This window comes from Heteronotia binoei, chromosome 1, assembly GCF_032191835.1.
Source record: "Heteronotia binoei isolate CCM8104 ecotype False Entrance Well chromosome 1, APGP_CSIRO_Hbin_v1, whole genome shotgun sequence".
Classification (NCBI taxonomy): Eukaryota; Metazoa; Chordata; class Lepidosauria; order Squamata; family Gekkonidae; genus Heteronotia; species Heteronotia binoei.
This window is the reverse complement of record NC_083223.1, coordinates 134,055,464-134,075,092: the sequence shown is the minus strand read 5'-3', so window position 1 is coordinate 134,075,092 and position 19,629 is coordinate 134,055,464. Positions and strand designations below refer to the sequence as shown.

At 39.8% G+C, this 19,629-nt stretch overlaps 1 protein-coding gene across 2 annotated transcripts in view; it reads left to right on the top strand.

Moving 5' to 3' along the window:
* Positions 1-19,629, top strand: part of SYNE1 (spectrin repeat containing nuclear envelope protein 1) — a 621,543-nt gene that overhangs the window by 352,405 nt on the left and 249,509 nt on the right. For both annotated transcript variants that reach the window (XM_060240915.1, XM_060240910.1), the window contains 4 exons: positions 263-2,423; positions 4,265-4,602; positions 11,967-12,111; positions 13,283-13,501. In XM_060240915.1, the coding sequence (XP_060096898.1) occupies positions 263-2,423; positions 4,265-4,602; positions 11,967-12,111; positions 13,283-13,501 (2,863 nt within the window). The remainder of the gene's footprint in view (positions 1-262; positions 2,424-4,264; positions 4,603-11,966; positions 12,112-13,282; positions 13,502-19,629) is intronic.

The window sequence follows — 19,629 nt, the reverse complement described above, 5'->3', positions numbered from 1 at the left end:
AAATATTTGTTTTCCCGTAATTCAGGGATTTTTCTACAACCCCCCCTGATTGACAGCTTACTTTCTAAGATGGCTACAATTACTAAAATGCTAGAATTGTATAACACGTTGTATGAGTGCTTGCTTGCTAGTGACTGAAATGCTGGAAGAGTCTAAGAATGGTTCAAAATTCCATTAAAATGTTCTAATGTTCCTCCAAAACCATTTACCTATTCTATATTAATCTCTGCAGTGCTCTAGTAATAGATAATTCTTTTAACAGATCAGACGCAGAAAGTACTGTCACGCATCTTGAAGCATTAAAAAGGCTAGCACAGACTCTAGAGGAGAGACGATTTGCTCTTGAAGGCTTAAAAGATCAAAAGCAGAAGGTGATGGAACACCTGAACCTCAATGACAAAGAATTAGTGAAAGAGCAATCAGACCACTTTGAGCTGCGTTGGGTCCAGCTAGAGGACCTTATCAAAAGAAAAATCCAGTTGTCTGTTACCACTTTAGAAGAGATGAGTGTGGTGCAGACCAAACTTCAAGAACTAATGGAATGGGCAGAAGAACAGCAGCCTAGCATTTCTGAGGCCCTCAAACATAGCCCACCCCCTGACCTGGCTCAAAACATCCTCATGGATCATCTCACCATATGCAGTGAAGTGGAAGCTAAGCAGCTTGTTCTGAAATCACTTATAAAGCATACAGATAGGTTGATGACTAATTTAGGGCTTAATGAAAGACAGATGCTGCAGAAATACCTTTCAGATGCTCAAAGTCATGTGGACTGCCTTAGTGATCTGGTTGGGCAGAGGAGAAAACACCTAAGCAAAGCATTATCTGAAAGAACTCAGTTCTTTCTTGCAACCTTTCAGGCCATTAATCACATACAACAACATGAGAAAAAGGTGATGTTCCATGAATTTATCTCTCTGCTACCAGAAGATGTGAGCAAACAAATCAGGACTTGCAAGAGTACACAAGCTGGTCTAAAGTCCTTCCAAAGCGAACTCACTAGACTGTGGTCTCAAGGAAGGGATTTAATGAAGGAGACAACAGAACAAGAGAAGAGTGAGGTGTTAGATAAACTTCAAGAGATTCAGAACATGTATGAAGGTGTTTTACAAAAATGTAGCCAGCGACTTGTAGAGCTGGAAAAACATATGGTTTCTAGAAAATATTTTAAGGAAGATTTGGATAAAATTTGCCATTGGCTAAAGCAATCTGATATTGTCTCATTCCCAGAGATCAATTTAATGAATAGTAATTCTGAACTTTACTCTCAGTTAGCAAAGTATCAGCAAATTCTTGAGCAATTCCCTGAATATGAAAACTTCCTCCTGACACTGCAAAAAGATGGTCAGGAGATCTTACCATCACTTAATGAAATAGACCGTTCCTATCTTGATGAAAAACTTAGCATTTTACCTCAGCAATTCAATGCAGTCATTACCCTGGCTAAAGACAAATTCAGTAAAGTCCAGGAAGCTATCTTTGCTCGTAAAGAATATGTGTCATTAATTGAATTGACAACAAAGGCTCTCTCTGAATTGGAAGACCAGCTTATAAACATGCACAAAACCCCTTCTGCCCTTTTAGCCAAAGAGGCTGTGTCACTCCAGCAAGATTACAGAGTTATCCTAAGTGAAGTCATGAACCTAGAAGCTGCAGTAGATGAATTGTGCCAGAAAAGGGAAGCTTTTCGGAGTACTGGGCAGCCATGGCAACCAGAAGAGATGTTGCTGCTCACTACTCTGTATCACAAATTAAAAAGGCAAATAGAACAGAAAGTGAACCAGTTAGAAGATATGGTAGAGGCATATCAGGAACATGAAGCAATGTGTAACCAGCTTGAGATGCAGTTAAATTCTGTGAAAGAAGAACAAGCAAAAGTGAATGAAGAAACACTCCCAGCAGAGGAAAAACTGAAAATGTATCATGTTTTGGCTGGCAGTCTGCAAGATTCAGGGAACCTCTTAAAACGCATTGCTGAGCATTTAGAAATGCTTTCTTCCCAGCTCGATTCATCTGTGCATGACAGAGCAAATAAACAGGTGCAAGATTGGCAGGAAGTGCTGAAAATATTACAGACTGCCATTACTAATACTGTGGCGGAGTGTGAAAAAAGGCTAGTGCAAAGTATAGATTTCCAAACTGAAATCCACCGCTCACTGGACTGGCTAAGGCACATTAAGGTGGAAGTAAGTAAACCAACAAGTTTTGATTTGAAACTGAATAATATCCAAGAAGAAATCCGCAAAGTTCAAATTCAGCAGGAAGAAGTGCAGTCCAGCTTGAGGATAATGACAGCACTGAGCAATAATGAAAAGGAGAAGTATATTAAGGCTAAAGAGTTGATACCTGCTGATCTAGAGCACAGCCTCGTTGAGCTCTGTGAACTTGATAGTGAAGTCCAAGATGCAATTCACAAAAAACAGGTCAGTGCATCTTGTACCTTTTTAATTTTTTATGCATGGTGAAAAGAGGCATATACCTCAAAACAAAAACAAAGCATTTTTTTTTAGCCTCTGGCTCACACATTTTTTTGTCTTAGCTTAGGAAAAATGGCCCCAGAGCAAGCTAATTTATGCAGCAGCTCAGAACTTTAATGCCAGTAGCTCACAAAGTAGAATTTTTGCTCGCAAGACTCCACAGCTTAGAGGGAACATTGATTATAAGAACCTGGGATAAGCTGCTGAGGCCCAACTAAGATGTTACATTGGTAGCATAGATTTCATAGATTGGTAGCACAAACATCACAGGAGGTATAAAAAGAAAGAAAGCATGAAGTGAGCATCCTGGTTTTAAGACAAATTCTGTTCTGTAGATATGGTAAATCACTGGCTGGAGTACTGTATTTTATAGAAAAGTCAGGGTTCTATGTAGAAAACACTTGCATTTTGTCAGGGAAGGTTGCCAGATGACCTGGAGAAAAAATTGTCCCATCTCTTTAATCTAGGCTTAGTGAGATCTTATTTAACAGGTGGCATTATTTATCTATATGCCATGAAAAGCTTCAGCGTCCCATTTTCACACATTAAGCCTCTATTAAAGGACAATACTCCCCCCCCCCCACTCCAGGCCAGGTAGCAAGCCTACTAGTAAGTCTCTGATAACATGGTTGGTGTGACAATCCCAAATGCTGTGGGGTTCTTGCATCTAGCTAGTATGTCACCTTAATCCCTCCCTTACATCTGTTTGTTGTGTGAAGTGCCTGGCAAGCAGCCTCATCATAAATATGAGATCCATAGTGTTTACACAGAAGTGTGTTTTAAGATTGTATCCTTACTTTTATGAAGACACAATGGGAGTGATCACACCAGAGATCTGGCCCAATATAGTCATGCCTCCCCTCCAGATTTAATGTGTGCAATCACATGCACACATCCCCCCCCCCCAAGTCCCGCTCATACCTACCTTGTCTGAGGAAGGGCCGGGACCGGATTAAATAGCTACCAGGAGCTTCCTGGTAGCAAACCTCTAACATGTATGCAGGGCACATTTTCCAGCTGTCTGAATGGCTGGACGTGTGCTGCACCCGCCCCACACCCACCCAACATGCACATGAGCAGTTTGACTGCTCCTTTTCCATGTATGCAGCCCATGCCTCTTCTGGCAACAGGACTAGGGCTGTGTGATTGCCGCATCATGGATCAAAGAGAACCGTTTTTTTCAAGCTGGGATACTTGTGCACCAAATTTCTTGTGTGATCTCACCCAATGACTCCCTTAAGAAGGATTCTTGATTAAAGTTCAGGGAGAGGGAATTGCTTTCATGGAGTAATGGGCTATGATGAGACCATTCTCAATGGAAAAGACAGGGGGTTCGTTTTTATTCAATATAAAAGCATGTGTGAAACCTGTCCTTTGGTTCTACTTTCCTATCAGTTTAGCTCCAGAACACCACAAACATTCAACATATTCACAGTATCCCAGATATCCTTGCTTTATAGGAACTATATGAATTAGATGCACATCTTAATATGTATGTATGGTTTTTTGGGATACTCATGCATTCAGATGTGGATGTTATCATATTATACTATCAGTGAAATGCACAATTTGTGTGAATTCAGAGGTGCATCTCCAAACAAACATCCAGTTACCTTTTGTGAGAGTCTGCACATAAAGCCATTGATTTCTGCCCCTCCCTCACCATGTAAAACAAATCAGAGCAAATGAAATGGAAGTTGAAGACTGGGTACCAGTAGAAATACCATACCCAGATCAGAAATAAAACCTGTTTAACTGCTGCATTCCTATTTCCATTATTATTTCAGGATAAGTTGAATAAATTATATAGTTTGTGCCAAAGATACTACCAGGTTGCTCAGATTGCTGGTGACTGGCTTGAAGATGCTCAAGAATTCCTACAGTTGACAAGAAATGGCCTTGACATGGAAAACTCAGAAGAAAACGTAAGGAACCACATAGAATTTTTTGACACTGAAAAGCAATTCCAAGGTCATCTGGAAGAACTACATACTCTCGTCTCTGACATGGAGCCATTTATTCAAACCACAGAGAGAGACGAGCTGATACAGAGCATAGAGGCTTTAGAGGAGAAGGGCATGCAATCAAACGAAGAAGCACAGACACAAAAAGAATTACTGGAAAGGTATCTTTATCTTACACACGTGGTTGGGAAAATAAATGTTCTTCTTAGTTGCCTTGTAATATTTATTTATTATTTGCTGGTGGAAAGTGCTGTAAAGTCACAGCTGACTTACAGCAACCCCGTAGGGTTTTCAAGGCAAGCAACATTCAGAGGTGATTTGCTGTTACCTGCCTCTGTGTCACAATCTGATATTTCTTGCTGGTCTCCCATCTAAATATTAGCCAGGGCTGACCCTACTTAGTTTTCAGGATCTGATGAGATCAGGCTAGCCTGAGCTACCCACGCCAGATCTATTTATTACTTAGCAGACAGAACTGTGCACATTCTTGTGGGTAGCAGCAATACGAGTACAAGAAGTCAAGCTGAGAGTCCAATTTCAGAGCCAAGAGCCAAGAAAGATGTTACCGAGGAGTTGTCTGAAAAGCATAGCCAGGCAGCCCAAAGGTTCCTCATGAGCAGAGATCATAGAACCAAGAGACTAGGTCAGGAGCCAGTCCAGAGCCACACAATTAGGGCATGCAAAGGTCACAGAGTCAGCAGTAGAATAACTTGATGCCTCCATGCCTAACAGCCTCCCCTGGCTGGTTTTTATAGGCATGTGCCTGATTTGCAGCCAGTTGCTTGGGAGTAATTCTGCAACTACGCAAGCAGCTGGCATTGATCCAGGAGGTGAGCACTTTGTCATCTTTCCTGTAGTTCTGCTCATAACCTCTGTCTGCAGTGCTCAAAGGGTGTGGTGATACTGGAATTATGGTAACGATTATCTTAGTATCTCCTGTTGACTCAAGACTGGAGACTGTAGGTGGCTCTGCACCAGCTATTGGCTGTGAACCCTGACCAGCCTGCAGTTCCTCTTCCTGCTTGCTGGCTTCTGCAGACTCAGAGCTGGCTACATGTGGCTTTTCTTCTCATGAGGAGTCCTTGTGAGCCACGACTGACCCATTACATTAATATACAGATAAAAAATAAGAATCCACAGTTAACGAAATAAATGCAGTAAGGATATAAAACTGTATAGCACTGTTATATAACAGTTATTTTAAGGACGTTAAATAATAGTTCCACTACAGTTTGACCGAATAAACATTTGAAAAACCATTCCAGCAAGTTGATAATTATTTACATGCATAACAAGCCTTATGGCAACATAAATATTCATATATAAACTCTCTCTTATTGCATATAATGCAGTGGGAAAAAAATAGTCTTTTTCAAAACCCTATGATTGCAGTGTCTCTGGTAGATAGAAGATGTTGCCAATTCCGTCATGGAAGCCCTCCACTTGACTTGCTGAGATGTCACTTCCACAGAGATGAAAAGGGGACTGGTTTCAACCAAGTCGATCTTCTTTAGCCTGGCTTCTCGTGCTTACACAAAAGCACATTCATCCAATAATAAAACTCCCACACAATCACCCAAACCCACAGTTTATAATACACAGTTTAAAGGTTTACCCCAAATGGCTCTAATTTAGCTAGAAAGTTCTAATCCAAAATGCAATCGACCATAGTTCATGAAACTTCAAGGCTAGTGTAGTGTAGTGTCTGAAGAACAGTCATAATTTTATAGTAACTCACACTCACTAAATTATACACCTGTATAGACAGTGTGAAAAATTTAAATGGCTACTAACAAATACCATTCTTACAAAAAAGAAGACAGCTTCATAATTTGATTAAGTCCTTGTGGGACTAGAGTCCCCACTGTGTATATCCAATAACACTCCCTTCTCAGTAAGAGTTTACGAATATCCACATGAACATATGGAGGCACTTCCAATTTTGTCACTGTGTGAATGTTTAGCCACTTGAAAATGTTCCCTAAGCAGAGCATCCCAATGTAACATCCTAATACAGGACCTATGTCCACAAATGCAAATTCTCATGGCTCTAGATGACGATCCCACATATAATTTGGAACATGTATATTTAATTAAATATATTCTCTCTTTTTTTGCACAGGAAGTCCAACTAGTCAATTTTTTCCTATAGTGGGGTAAGTCCAATTCATCTGTCTCCCAGACTAATTCACACACGGAACATGTCCCACAGCAGAAATGCCCGACCAAAGCTAGGATTTGTCTTTTTAAAAGGATTTGTCTTTTTAAAATTGGATGTGGACATCCAATTTTACCAACATGTTTCTAATACTCTTTGTCCTACACATACCTGTGTACAGTAAATTAGAACACCCTGGGATATCCTATACAGGGAACCAGTATATTATCTTTATAATGGAACTAGACATATGATTGTATTCCATTGCCCATGTCCTCTGACTTTGTGGTGGTTTCTTAAATAATAAAGCACTTCTCTCACCTTACCTGACATGAGATAAAGCCCCCTGAACAACTTAAGGGGATATCCCATCTGCAGGAATTGCCCAGACATCTTAGCAGCCTGTCTAATGAAGGGCTCCTAATACAGAGAAATTGTCCATAGAGTAAATTTACTCTCAAATGTCCAGGGTGGTGCGAGTCAAAATGTAAAAATGAATTTATATCAGTCCTTTGTATATATGGTCTAACAGCTAGTTGATTCTCTTCTGTCTTGTACACTTCTGTATCTAAATAGGTGATGATATTCCTATTACTCTGGTAAGTTAAATTGATAGAGGATGGATGTTATTTATTTATTTGTTTGTTTGTTTGATTTATATCCCACCCTACCCCACCAAAGCGGGCTCAGGACAGCTTACAACACAGAATGCTAACAGTAAATCAGTTTAAAATACATTAATGATTATACAGTAAAATACATAAAAATACATAAAACACACATCAATATACTATGCTACCTCTTCCTTAAGTCAGTTCTTCAAGTATTTCAGTGTTCAAATATTCTGATGTTCATAAGTTTAAATATTCGGCATCCCGGTATCAGTCAGTTGTATGCCGACCGGAAGAGGGCTGTTTTACAGGCCCTGCGGAACTGTTTATCCATAAGTTCAAATCCTCTACCACAGTGAAGTCCTTTACAATCAGAAACATGTAATCAATACAACGTCTATAGACAATTATGTTTTGAAAAAATCGCTTTACATCTACATTACAAATAAATTCTTTTTCCATTTTCACCATAAAAAGATTTGCTAAACTGGGTGCAAAAGCTCTCCTAATTGATATACCTTTTATTTGTAAAAAGAAGTCATCAAAGTGGAAACAATTGTTTTCTAATATCAAATCCACCAGCTCTAAAAGGAAGAACATAGATGGCAATACCTCTTCTCTCATTTCAAAAAACTTCTGTAAGCACAATCTCACATCTTCATGTAGTATACAAGTTGATAACGAAACTGCATCAAAAGTTACCAAAGGGAAATTAACTGGGATGATAATCTGATTTATAAAATCCTTAGAGGTCTTTAAAAGTACCAGGATCTTTTTAATGTAGGGCTGCAGGAAAGAATCTATATACTTGGACAAAGGTTCCAACCAAGAATTAAACCCCAAGACTATCAGTCATCCTGGGAGAGGTCTCCCTGTTTTATGGACTTTAGGTAATTTATAAAAAATTGGTACTCATGGGTATTCTTTGACAAGAAATTTTGCTACATTATCTGTAAAATATCCTATAACTAATTACTGCTTGCCTTACTACCATTTTAACTAGACTCAGAATATGATGAGTTGGATCAGTAGAGATCTCCTTGTAAAAAGTCTCATATCAGTTGTCTCAAGACCTATTGTTGGTAATAGGCCCTATCTTGTAAAACTATGGCACCCTCTTTATCTGCTTCTTTGATCACAATACTCTGTTCATTAGCCAAATTCTCTAATAAAGATAATTCATTTCTGGTCAAATTATGCCTTGTTCTTTTATTCTCCCCCCCCCCCAGACCAGTATCTTTCATTACCAGTTTCTCAAAAGTTTGTATAGCTGAGTCAATACAATTGGGAACAAAGGTTGATTTTGGTTTAAATTCCACTTGCCTAAGTTCCTGAAATTCCCCAAATACTTTTTTTTAACGTCAACATTCTAAAGAGTTTAAACAAATCAATTCTAGTTTGGAAGTAGTTATACTTGGGCATGGGAACGTATCTCAGACCCAGTTTTAAAAATTTTTCTTCAGCTTGTGTTAACACCCTAGAAGACAAATTTATAATCAGGCTTTCTGTTTCGTATTGTGGTTTGGGTGCTGGAGAAAAAACTATTAGCCTGGTTTTTTTAGTTTTTCTATCCAGGAAAAATCTACGAGAGGGACCCTCATCCCCTAAAGTATTGGTGGTTTCCCCACCATCAGAAGTATCTACATCTAGATCATGCCGCTTGTAAAGTTAATCTCTTTTCCTTACTCTTAACTGCATCCAGGATACACCATTTATATACTTTGGATTGTATATAGTCTTTGCTGCCCCTTTCATATTTTGTCAATTTGAAAAACAAACTGGAACAACTAAATTGAGGAAATACAAAAGGGACAGCAAGGACTATATTGCTTAACATCTTTGAAATAATTATTATATAACAGCGCAACACAGTTCTATATCCTTACTGACCCATGGCATTAACACATGTTTATCCCACCCTTTCTCCAATGGCCTCTGGGTTGTATATATCCTTCATCCCTCCTCCATTTCATCGCTATAGCAATCATGTAAGATAGGTTAGGGTAAGTGAAAATGTCAGGCCCCAAATCACTCAGTGAATTCATGCCAAGCAGGATTTGAGCCTGGATCTCTCAATCTGCAGGATCGTCTCTCCCTGTATGTACCCCAAAGAGCTTTATGCTCATCTGAACATCCTCTTCTGGCAGTCCCCAGCCCAAAAGACATTTGCTTAACCCTGACCAGGGCCAGAGCCTTTTCAGCTTTGGCCCCAATTTGGTGGAACATGTTCCCACTTGAGATCAGGGCTCTGCAATTCTGCAGAGCCTGCAAAATGGAGCTGTTCCACCAGGCCTTCGGTTGAGGCAGTAGATGTCTAATTATATTGCCTCCCCTGCTTGAACTTGACTATGCTGGGCATTATAACATTCCTGTGTCCCTGATGGCAATTCGGCCCACCTGTTCAAATAATTGTCCCCTACCACTTGCACAGTATGCACTTCAAGTGTGTGAAATAATCTGTTTTAAATGTTTTAGTATTTACATTGCTATTGGTTTTAAATGGAACTTATAATGTTTATATATCTATTGTTTTATTTATGGTTGTAACCCACCCTGAGCCTATTCACAGGGGAGGGTGGGATAGAAATAACAAAATCAAATATAGTCCAATACTCTATGGCAAGGTAGAATAGAAAATCGATGTTGAGTTTCAGAAGGCATTTGAAAAAAGTCTAGAGTGAGCCCCTGAAATTTCTAGCCTGAATTGTTTATCTGAAACCCAGTTGCTTCAGAATACTTTGGTAGATTTGATCAGCTTGTAAAATTATTCTATAGAAGAAATTTTTGTGTGGTGATGTCTTGCATGTCACTTCTTACTTGGTAGCTAGAGTTGCCCGGTCCTTCCTGGCAACCAGCAGCAGTAGGACAGCCCAGGTGACATTGCCAGTGATGTGGCTGTGCCACTTCCAGAGTGCACCAGAAGTCACATCATCATGCTGTGCCATCGTGGCAATTCTCTGGTATTTGGGTAAAAACTGTGCAGTAAAAATGGCTTCAACCATAGAGTTTTTGCCAAAATACTAGAGCAGGCGTTGGCCAAACTGCAGCTTGGGAGCCACATGTGGCTCTTCCACACATATTGTGTGGCTCTTGAAGCACCCACTGCCTTGTCAGCTGGCTTGGAGAAGGCATTTGTCTCTTTAAATCACTTCTCCAAGCCAAGCTAGCCAGCAGCTTGAGTCCATATGAACATATGAAGCTGCCTTATACTGAATCAGACCTTTGGTCCATCAAAGTCAGTATTGTCTTCTCAGACTGGCAGCGGCTCTCCAGGGTCTCAAGCTGAGGCTTTTCACACCTATTTGCCTGGACCCTTTTTTGGGAGATGCCAGGGATTGAACCTTGGACCTTCTGCTTCCCAAGCAGATGCTCTACCACTGAGCCACCGTCCTTCCTAATGTTTATTCTACGTAGCTCTTATGCTAAGCAAGTTTGGTCATCCATACTTGAACATTGCCCAGATCTTGCTGATGTAATGATATATCACTAACAGCAGCAGGGCCTCCCTCACTTTCTTCTGGTAAGTTCCCCCTCAGGTGATCAACAATGGGACTCAGGACCTGGTGATGGAGGCTGCTTGCCTCCATTGGGAGGGCTGGCAACCCTAATGATAGCATGACCCAGTCATAGCAGGTTAGGGCTTTATCCTATTTCCTAGAAATATATTACTGGTCTAGTCTGCAGGGCTGGCTCCATCTAATGCTTTGAAGTGTACGCAGGAGAAGACTTCGCTCCTCCTCTCTTCCAGTTCCAGAAAGAGGGGGGAGAAGCCTTCTCCTGTGCGCACTTCAAAGCATTAGATGGCACGCCAACTGCATTGAAGCCGGTAGGGCCCAGCCGTGGTGTGGTGCGCTTTGATTGGGGGGGGGTGCGGAGCGTGGTGCTGCGTTGCATCACTGGGGAGGGAGGGAAGGCGGGTGACGGTGACCATGGGGGGTGGCCATGGTGAGCAGGGAGGCTGCCTGGGGCACCACGGGCTCTAGAGCAGGTGCTGCTAGTCAGACATCTACTTTCATTGTTAGGTCTAGATGTGGTGTCTAGGGCTAAACCATTGTGCTATCTAGTTGCATTTATTTAAGATTTTACAAATAAGAACAATTTATTTATTTATTTTATTCCATTTGTATCCCGCCCTCCTCACCAACGCGGGCTCAGGGCGGCTCACATCGACATGCATGTGCATGAGTAAATACAATAATACATTAAAACCATAAACCATAGAATAATATAAAAACATAAAATACATAAAAATATTTCAGCGTTATAATATTTACTTGTAGTTTCTGGCCTGTTCCAAATGTGCCCCTTAAAATATGCACGGTTCTATTTGGCTAGCCCATACTATTTTGAATTTGTGGACTTTTAAATTAATGTTACAGTACCATTTAATTCAGTAAGAAGTTAAGCACATTATTAAATGTCTCCAATTGACTTAAGCAGAGCTTAAAAGTGCATAGCACACTACATTTTTATATCTCTACATTATTCTTCACCCATGGCCACCACCTGCGGATATCTAAGTCCGTAGATTGAGGCCACATGAAGGCTAGAGAAATTTTTCTGCACACTTGGGGCACTCCCCAAGTTCCCAAGGGGGGTACCTGTGTGTTTCTCCTTCATTTCCCTCTTGTGAGTTCTGGCACCTCTGTTTCCAGGGGGAAAAAAAGCCCTGGGTGGATGAGCTTCCTCATGTGTGCAAATTATATGTTGCTAACTCATTTTGTAACATTTTCTTACTGATGATGTCTTTTTCAAGGTGCTCTTTCCAGTGGCAAGAATATCAGACTGTAAGACAGGAAGTGATTGAGATGATGAATGAGTCTGAGCAGCAATTATCTGAGTTTTCTACAGCTAAAGCTACTTCTAGCCTTGAAGCAGAAGAAAAACTAGACTCACATAAGGTGAAGCTTCTGTAAATGCCAAGAGATCATGTTTTCCAGCTATGAAATCACTGACCTTTCTTTATTGTGTCCAACATGACACAAAAACAACATTTAAAATAAATGTAAACCTTCTGACAATAGTTGATCACATCAAAATATTGAAAGGTTAACAATTTTTAAAGAATGTTTTTAAAACTGCATGGGCATAACACAGTGGCAGATCATTTAAAGGCAAATGCTCCCCAGTTCAATTCTATACTAAATGTTTAAATTATTTTACTGTAATTAATTTAATTTAAATTATAGGGAAATAGCCTATAATTGTTGTATTGAAGATTTGACTTTAAAAAGTAATTTTCTACTGTATCTTGTTCAAATAACAATTGAGGTCCTCTGAAAGTTAAGTATTTTTCTATAGGATACATGAAGATCCCACCCTGCAGGGTCTGTCTTCTGTAGTAATTTGGGCTAAGAAGAGTGTGTGTCATAGGACATAATTTTGAGGAAGAGTGAATATCATAGAGTCCAATGATCAAATTTTAGTATTCCTTCAGTGTTTATGTTTCTCACAAAATTCTTAAATAAGAAAATAGTCCATTTTGCCATATTAAGTTAGGTAAATACTCCATGTACTTTTGAAAGTAATTCAACAAAATTATTTTGGTAGGAGTTGATGTTCATTGAAACTTGAGCATTTAATTTGTCAAATAGTAACAATGTACCTCTCTGGACAGTAAATCTAATTGTTCTTGATACAACTGTGAAAAATAGTTTTCTAGTGAAATGTCTTCAAATATCAGTTTTGGACTTCAGAGGCCATTTTGTTGAGTGTGTTTGTGTATTTTCCCGAATTAATGTTTACAGGGAAGCATATGTCATGTTTCGATGACATGTATTTTAAAAATCAGTTATCTAATGCTATTTCTCTGGTGAGTAGTTGAGATTGTGTGATTCTTGAACCTTTATCCATAGAGAAACCAGAAAAGCTTCTCAATATGAGACAGTTTTGTATTTTTCAGAAGACCCCTTGGAGGTTTCTGTCTAGAGTCATAGAACATTTGACTGCTGGTCAAGTGGTCCCCTATTCTGATAAGAACATTCCAACAAAGCTAGTAGGTTTGTTTAAGTGATGCTGAATATTCTAACGTTTTGCTGTCATAGGAAACCTTATTTCCTTTGTTTTTCTCAGTCACTAGTGTCCACAGTAAACTCATTCCATGAGACTATCACTTCACTAGAGGAAAAGGCATGCCAGCTGGAGAGAATCTGCAATGATGCTGGCAAGGCAACTATAAGCAGGTCTATGACCACAGTCTGGCAGCGGTGGACAAGGCTCCGTAGTGTTGCCCAAGAGCAAGAGAGGATTTTAGAAGACTCTATGCAAAAGTGGAATATATTTAATGATAAGGTACAACAATTCAGGTTATTTAATGTCCATAAATATTTCTTGTTGTGAATTTCTGCATGTATTTTTATCATTAGGGTTCAAATAAATTCATCATATACAAGTGTGTATAAGAAGCTAAGGCAATAATACTGTGCATTTGTGGTAGATTTACATATTACATTTCTCTTCAGGATTCTTTTTCCAGTGTGTGTGTGTGTAAAGACAATCCATTCCCACCCACACACTCAATGCAGGTCAACCTATCTTGATGGTGGCAGTTTGCCTAGTAAAATAGCATTAGAGGAAATATTTTTATACCTCATTTCCTACCATATCAATTCCCCCATTAAAACTCAGCCTCAGTAGCTGCTCTCTGTTAAAAATGTTATGGGGAGGGAAATTGCAGGTGAATCCAAAGAAAACTGTTTATGTCGTATTTTTCTATTAGTTTATTGTATATTTTACAAATTTTGGACATTTATGCTGTACTATAATTATTGTTTTCTTTTGTAATAGCTGTTTTGTGTAATATTTTTTCTGTAGTTTAGATCCTGTATAGTACAAGCAGAACTACACTGCATAAATGCTAACTTTTCTGCATACACACACTCAACTGCAATGTTCTGTGATCCCTGAAATTGTGTCCTTGCGGTCACTAACCCACCCCCAGAACTCCATGAAGATCAAAGTAAACTGCATGAAAGGGAGGAATCTACAAAAATGACCCTTCCCTTCCTTCTCTATTAACATTAATAGAATGTTAATATTAGAATAATAGAATGTTATTAATAGAAAGCCAGCATGGGTTTTTCAAGAACAAGTCATGTCAGACTAACCTTATCTATTTTTTTTGTAAAAGTTATTACCTTGCTTGATCAGGGGGATGCTGTAGACATCATTTATCAATTTCAGGAAGGCTTTTGATAAGGTTCCACATGATATTCTTGTTGACAAGTTGGTAAAATGTGGTTTGGATCCTATTACTGTTAGGCAGATCTGCAACTGGTTGACAGATTGCACCCAAAGAATGCAATAGTTCCTCATCCTCTTGGAGAGGAGTGACAAGTAGAGTGTCTCAAGGATCTCTCCTGGGACCTGTTTTGCTCAATATCTTTATAAATGATTTGGATGAAGGAATGGAGGGAATGCTTATTAAATTTGCAAATGATACTAAATTTGGAGGGGTCACAAATACATTAGAAGACATGGACCAATTTCCCACTCACCCAAGGCCCTCTGACATTCCTCTTTTCAGCACGGCGTCCTCTTTTCAGCACGGCGTCCTCTTTTCAGCACGGCGTTGATGTTAGCCGCCCTGAGCCCGCTTCGGCGGGGGAGGGCGGGATATAAATAAAATTTTACTTACTTACTTCTGATTTCCCACTATCTGTCCTGGGACTTCAGCTTGCGTCAGCATTTTTGCGCGACAACAAGAAACTGGTTTTTAGCGGTTTCTGTTTACCAGGCAAAAACGTCAATGCAAGCTGAAGCCCTGGGGCAGATAGTGGAAAATTGAAAGGATGCCACGCTGAAAAGAGGAATGTCAGAGCGGCATAGGGTGAGTGGGAAATCGACCAGAGACAGTATACAGGATGATCTTGACAGGCTGGAAAACTGGGCAAAACAAATAACATGAATTTTAAAAGGGATAAATATAAAGTTCTGCATTTAAGTAGGAAAAATTCAATGCATCATTATAGAGAGTCAGTTTGGTGTAGCGGTTAAGTGCACGGACTCATATCTGGGAGAACATGGGCTGATTCCCCACTCCTCCACATGCACCTGCTGATGTGACCTCGAATCAGTCACAAGTTCTCACAGAGCTGTTCCTCGCAAGAACAGTTTCTGTTAGAGCTCTCTCAGCTCCACCTACCTCACAGGGTGTCTGTTTTGGGGAGGGGAGGGGAAAGGAAATTGTAAGCTGCTTTGAGACTCCTTTGGGTACTGAAGGCCAGGGAATAAATCCAATCTCCTCCTCCTCTTCTTCTTCTTCTTCTTCATAGATGGTGGAGACTTGTCTTGGCAGTAGTATGTACGAAAAGGGGTCTTAGTGGACCATATACTGAATGTGAGCCAGCAGTGTGATGTAATGGCTAAAAAAGCAAAATCCAATTTTGGACTGTATCAACAGAAGTGTAGTATCCAGATCATGTGAACTGATGGTATCGTTCAACTCTGTTCTGATTAGACCTCACCAAGAATATTGTGTTCAGTTTTGGGCACTACAATTTAAGAAGGATATAGACAAACTGGAACATGTCCAGAGGAGGGCAATGAAGGTGGTGAGGGGTCCGGAGACCAGGTCCTGTGAGGGAAGGTTTACGGAGCTGGGTATGTTTAGCCTAGAGAGGAGACAACTGAGAGTGGATATATTCACCATCTTCAAGTACTTGAAAGGCTGTCATATAGAGGATAGTGCAGAATTGTTTTTTGTGGCCCCAGAAAGACAAACTAGAACCAATGGATTGAAATTAAATCAAAAGAGTTTCTGGCTAAACATTAAGAACTTCCTGATAGAGTGATTCCTCAGTGGAACAGGTTTCCTCAGGAGGTGGTGAGCTCTCCTTCCTTGGAAGTTTTTAAAGAGAGTCTAGATGGCCATCTGACAGCAATGCTGATTCTGGAATTAAGCAGATGATGATAAGGAGGGCAGGAAGAGTTGCATCAGTGCCCTTTCTTACATGCTCAGGGAAATGCTTTTTGCCACTTTGGGGTCAGTCAGCAATTTTTCTCCAGGCCAGTTTGGCAAGGGATCCTGGAGGTTTTTCCATCTTCTAGGCATGGAGCAAGAGTCACTGGGGATGTTTGTGGGAGGGGAGGTATCTGTGAATTTCCTGCAGTTTGCTGGGGGTTCGACTGGAGGTCCCTTCCAACTCTGTGATTCTATGAATATTAATTTTGTGTAGGCTTTCTTCATACTAATTCTCATTTTTAATTTTTGTATTTATTAAATCTGTTTCACAGCAAAATTAAATTAATTTGAAAAGAAGACTAGTGGAATTATATGAAATATATAGTCCCACCTTGAAAACAAGTCCCACTAGACAAAATGGGAAGCTTCGAGACCTTCATAAGATCAGCTGCATCTCATAACTACAGTTAGGCATGCTGTTCCCCATTATTCATATTATTCCAATGCCTGAACAGACTAAAAAGCATTGGAGTAGCCCTTGCCCAATAAAGATTAAAAGGCCAGTTTTGTTAATAAAAATTCAATTTACTACTACGTGTGATTCCAGAAGTGCAAGTATGACTAATCAGCTATTGAAAGTTTATTATCAGTTTGTACAGTTTTTTTGTTTGGCTAAAACATGGTTTATTTTCCATGGACACCCTGTCAGGACTTAACAGGGATATTAGTTTCTTATCTCACTACATATGCTAAACTCATTCAGTCTTACATCTGTATTCTCAGCAAGGAAGGTATACACCCTCTTTATTGTAGTGTATCTCTTATTTGGAATACTAGATTAGAACTGTGATTGTAATATAATGGTATATTGAAATGCATTTCTGTGACCTGGTAACAGAGGAGACATAACACTGCTTTACAAATCATCCTACATCAAAGAAAAGGATGCTGTTAGTTACCTCCATGCTTAAGAGGAAATGGACGGAGCATAACAACAGAGTCTCCGTTAATTACTCTTAGGAGTCCACAATTAAGAGGGATACATTTGCACATCTATTTCCTATTTTGACAAATGTATTTGCTTCACTTTTTTCCCTCTGGAGTTAAACCCAAACAAATAGTGACCATATAAACTTAGCTTGTTATTCCTTTTTGCATCTGTTAAAACATCTTCATTATGTTGTGTACTAATTTGCTGTTGAAACCTCTACCTATATGTATGGACTGATAATTTCCATTTCAGTGTACCTGAGGAAGTGTGCATGCACACAAAAGCTCATACCTTGAATCAAATGTTGCTATCTTAAAGGTGCTACTGGGCTCAAACCTAGTTCATGGGCACATACTGTCAGACATTTGTTTCAGCCTCATCTGGGCATCTTGCTGTATGTTAGTCTTTGGTCCATTCTTCTCTTTTTTGCGCTGGACTATTCTAGCCTTCTGTTAGCCATGTTGACTATCACAGCTCCTTCCAAAGCACTGCAGAAGCCATCTAACAAACAAGGTACAGAACAGTAGTTTATATTATGGCATTATAATTCAATGTAGCTGTTTAACAAAGAAGCAAAACTACAAAGCAAATAAAAAACAAGGCACTGCGTTCTTTTATAATCTTTATTTTATAACTCCTGTATTTAGAAGCAAGATCCATTGTATTTACTAAACTTCTAAAAAGATATTAGAGCTATAGAAGAATGAGCGCAGCTTTATAGTAGAATAGGATTGTAGTCCACCCAGTGAGTATTATAGGCATCACCTACTTTTACTTCATTGTCTACCCTGTAATTGTTTATAGTATACCTTTCTTTAGATGGTTTGTTGTTCTCTGCTTCTGTAATCCTAATCCTGTCATATAGTTTATTGGTTGTTTTGTACCATCTGATTATTTTGCTTATATCCTGCATTGTTTGTATCCAGTTTCAGCTAGGAAGGTAAACTATAAATAAAGTAAATGAAATTTAATAAATGTTTAAAGAATATGTTTAGGTTTACAGTTTTAGATGCCCATATCCCCATTATAGTCTATAGAGTGAAAACTGAAGCTAAAATTTCAGAGTTAGATGTAGGTACAATAAAAAATCAGGATGTAACAAGCATGTATATTATTCAGGAACATTACAGTGCAACCCTAAAGAGAGTTACTCCAGTCTAAACCCATTCGTTTCAATTGGCTTAGACTGGAATAACTTTCTTTAGGATTGCACTGTTAATATAGTAGTAAGGATTAGCTGTAGCACTTGTCAAGTACATGTAATGGCAATGCTGGGCTTGTTTAGAAAGTGTGGAATAGCCTAAAAAAATGGTTATTCTTCTTATGGCACTCCAAAGGGATCTGTTGAGGCTGGGTGAGTGGGCATCAACATGGCAGATGATGTTTAATGTGGCCAAGTGCAAAGTAATGCACATTGGGGCCAAGAATCCCAGCTACAAATACAAGTTGATGCGGTGCGAACTGGCAGAGACTGACCAAGAGAGAGATCTTGGTAGATAACCCACTGAAAATGTCAAGACAGTGTGCGATTGCAATAAAAAGGCCAACGCCATGCTGGGAATTATTAGGAAGGGAATTGAAAACAAATCAGCCAGTATCATAATGCCCCTGTATAAATCAATGGTACAGTCTCATTTGGAATACTGTGTGCAATTCTGGTCACCGCACCTCAAAAAGGATATTATAGCATTGGAAAAAGTCCAGAAAAAGGCAACTAGAATGATTAAAGGGTTGGAACACTTTCCCTATGAAGAAAGGTTAAAACGCTTGGGACACTTTAGCTTGGAGAAACGTCGACTGCGGGGTGACATGATAGAGGTTTACAAGATTATGCATGGGATGGAGAAAGTAGAGAAAGAAGATCTTCTTCATGGTCTCTGTGCTTCACACTCATGGGATATAGCGCCTGTGCCGATCCCCCAAATCGGTACCTAAAAAGCCCGGGATTTTTTCGCGCTCGGCAGCAGTGGGCATGCGCAGGCGTCCCAGCACGCATGCTCACCGGCGCCAGCGCACAGATCCTGCCAGTTCCTTTTTGACTGCTGTGCTGAGAGGATCTCCTTTCATTTCTCCGGTCAGTACTGTAATCCTTTGGATTGTTTCTTCTTGTTGTATATAGCCCGTTTCTTGTTTTCTTAGTGTAGTTAGTTAGTTTGTTGTTAAGATAGTTATTGTTGTCTAAAAAAAATTGTTGGACTTTGCCCCTCGGGGCTTTGTTTTTTTCCCCTTTTCCCTCAGAAATCTTTCTGTGTGATTTTTTCTTTGACGCCTATGGAAAGGCAGGGGTTTTTTAAGAGGTGCCGCTCGTGTGGTAAGAAGATCGCACCTCCTGATGGTCACTCCCTCTGCTTATTGTGTCTGGGCGAGGAACACCGAGTTGATTCGTGTCTGCACTGCTTGGCCTTCTCTAAGCAAACCCGCAAAAACCGTGCGGCGAGACTATCTGTGGCACTTGTGGAATTGGCTCTTTGCCCGCCGAAAATGGCAATGGGCCCATCTGTACCGATGGAAGAGGCTGCATCGACC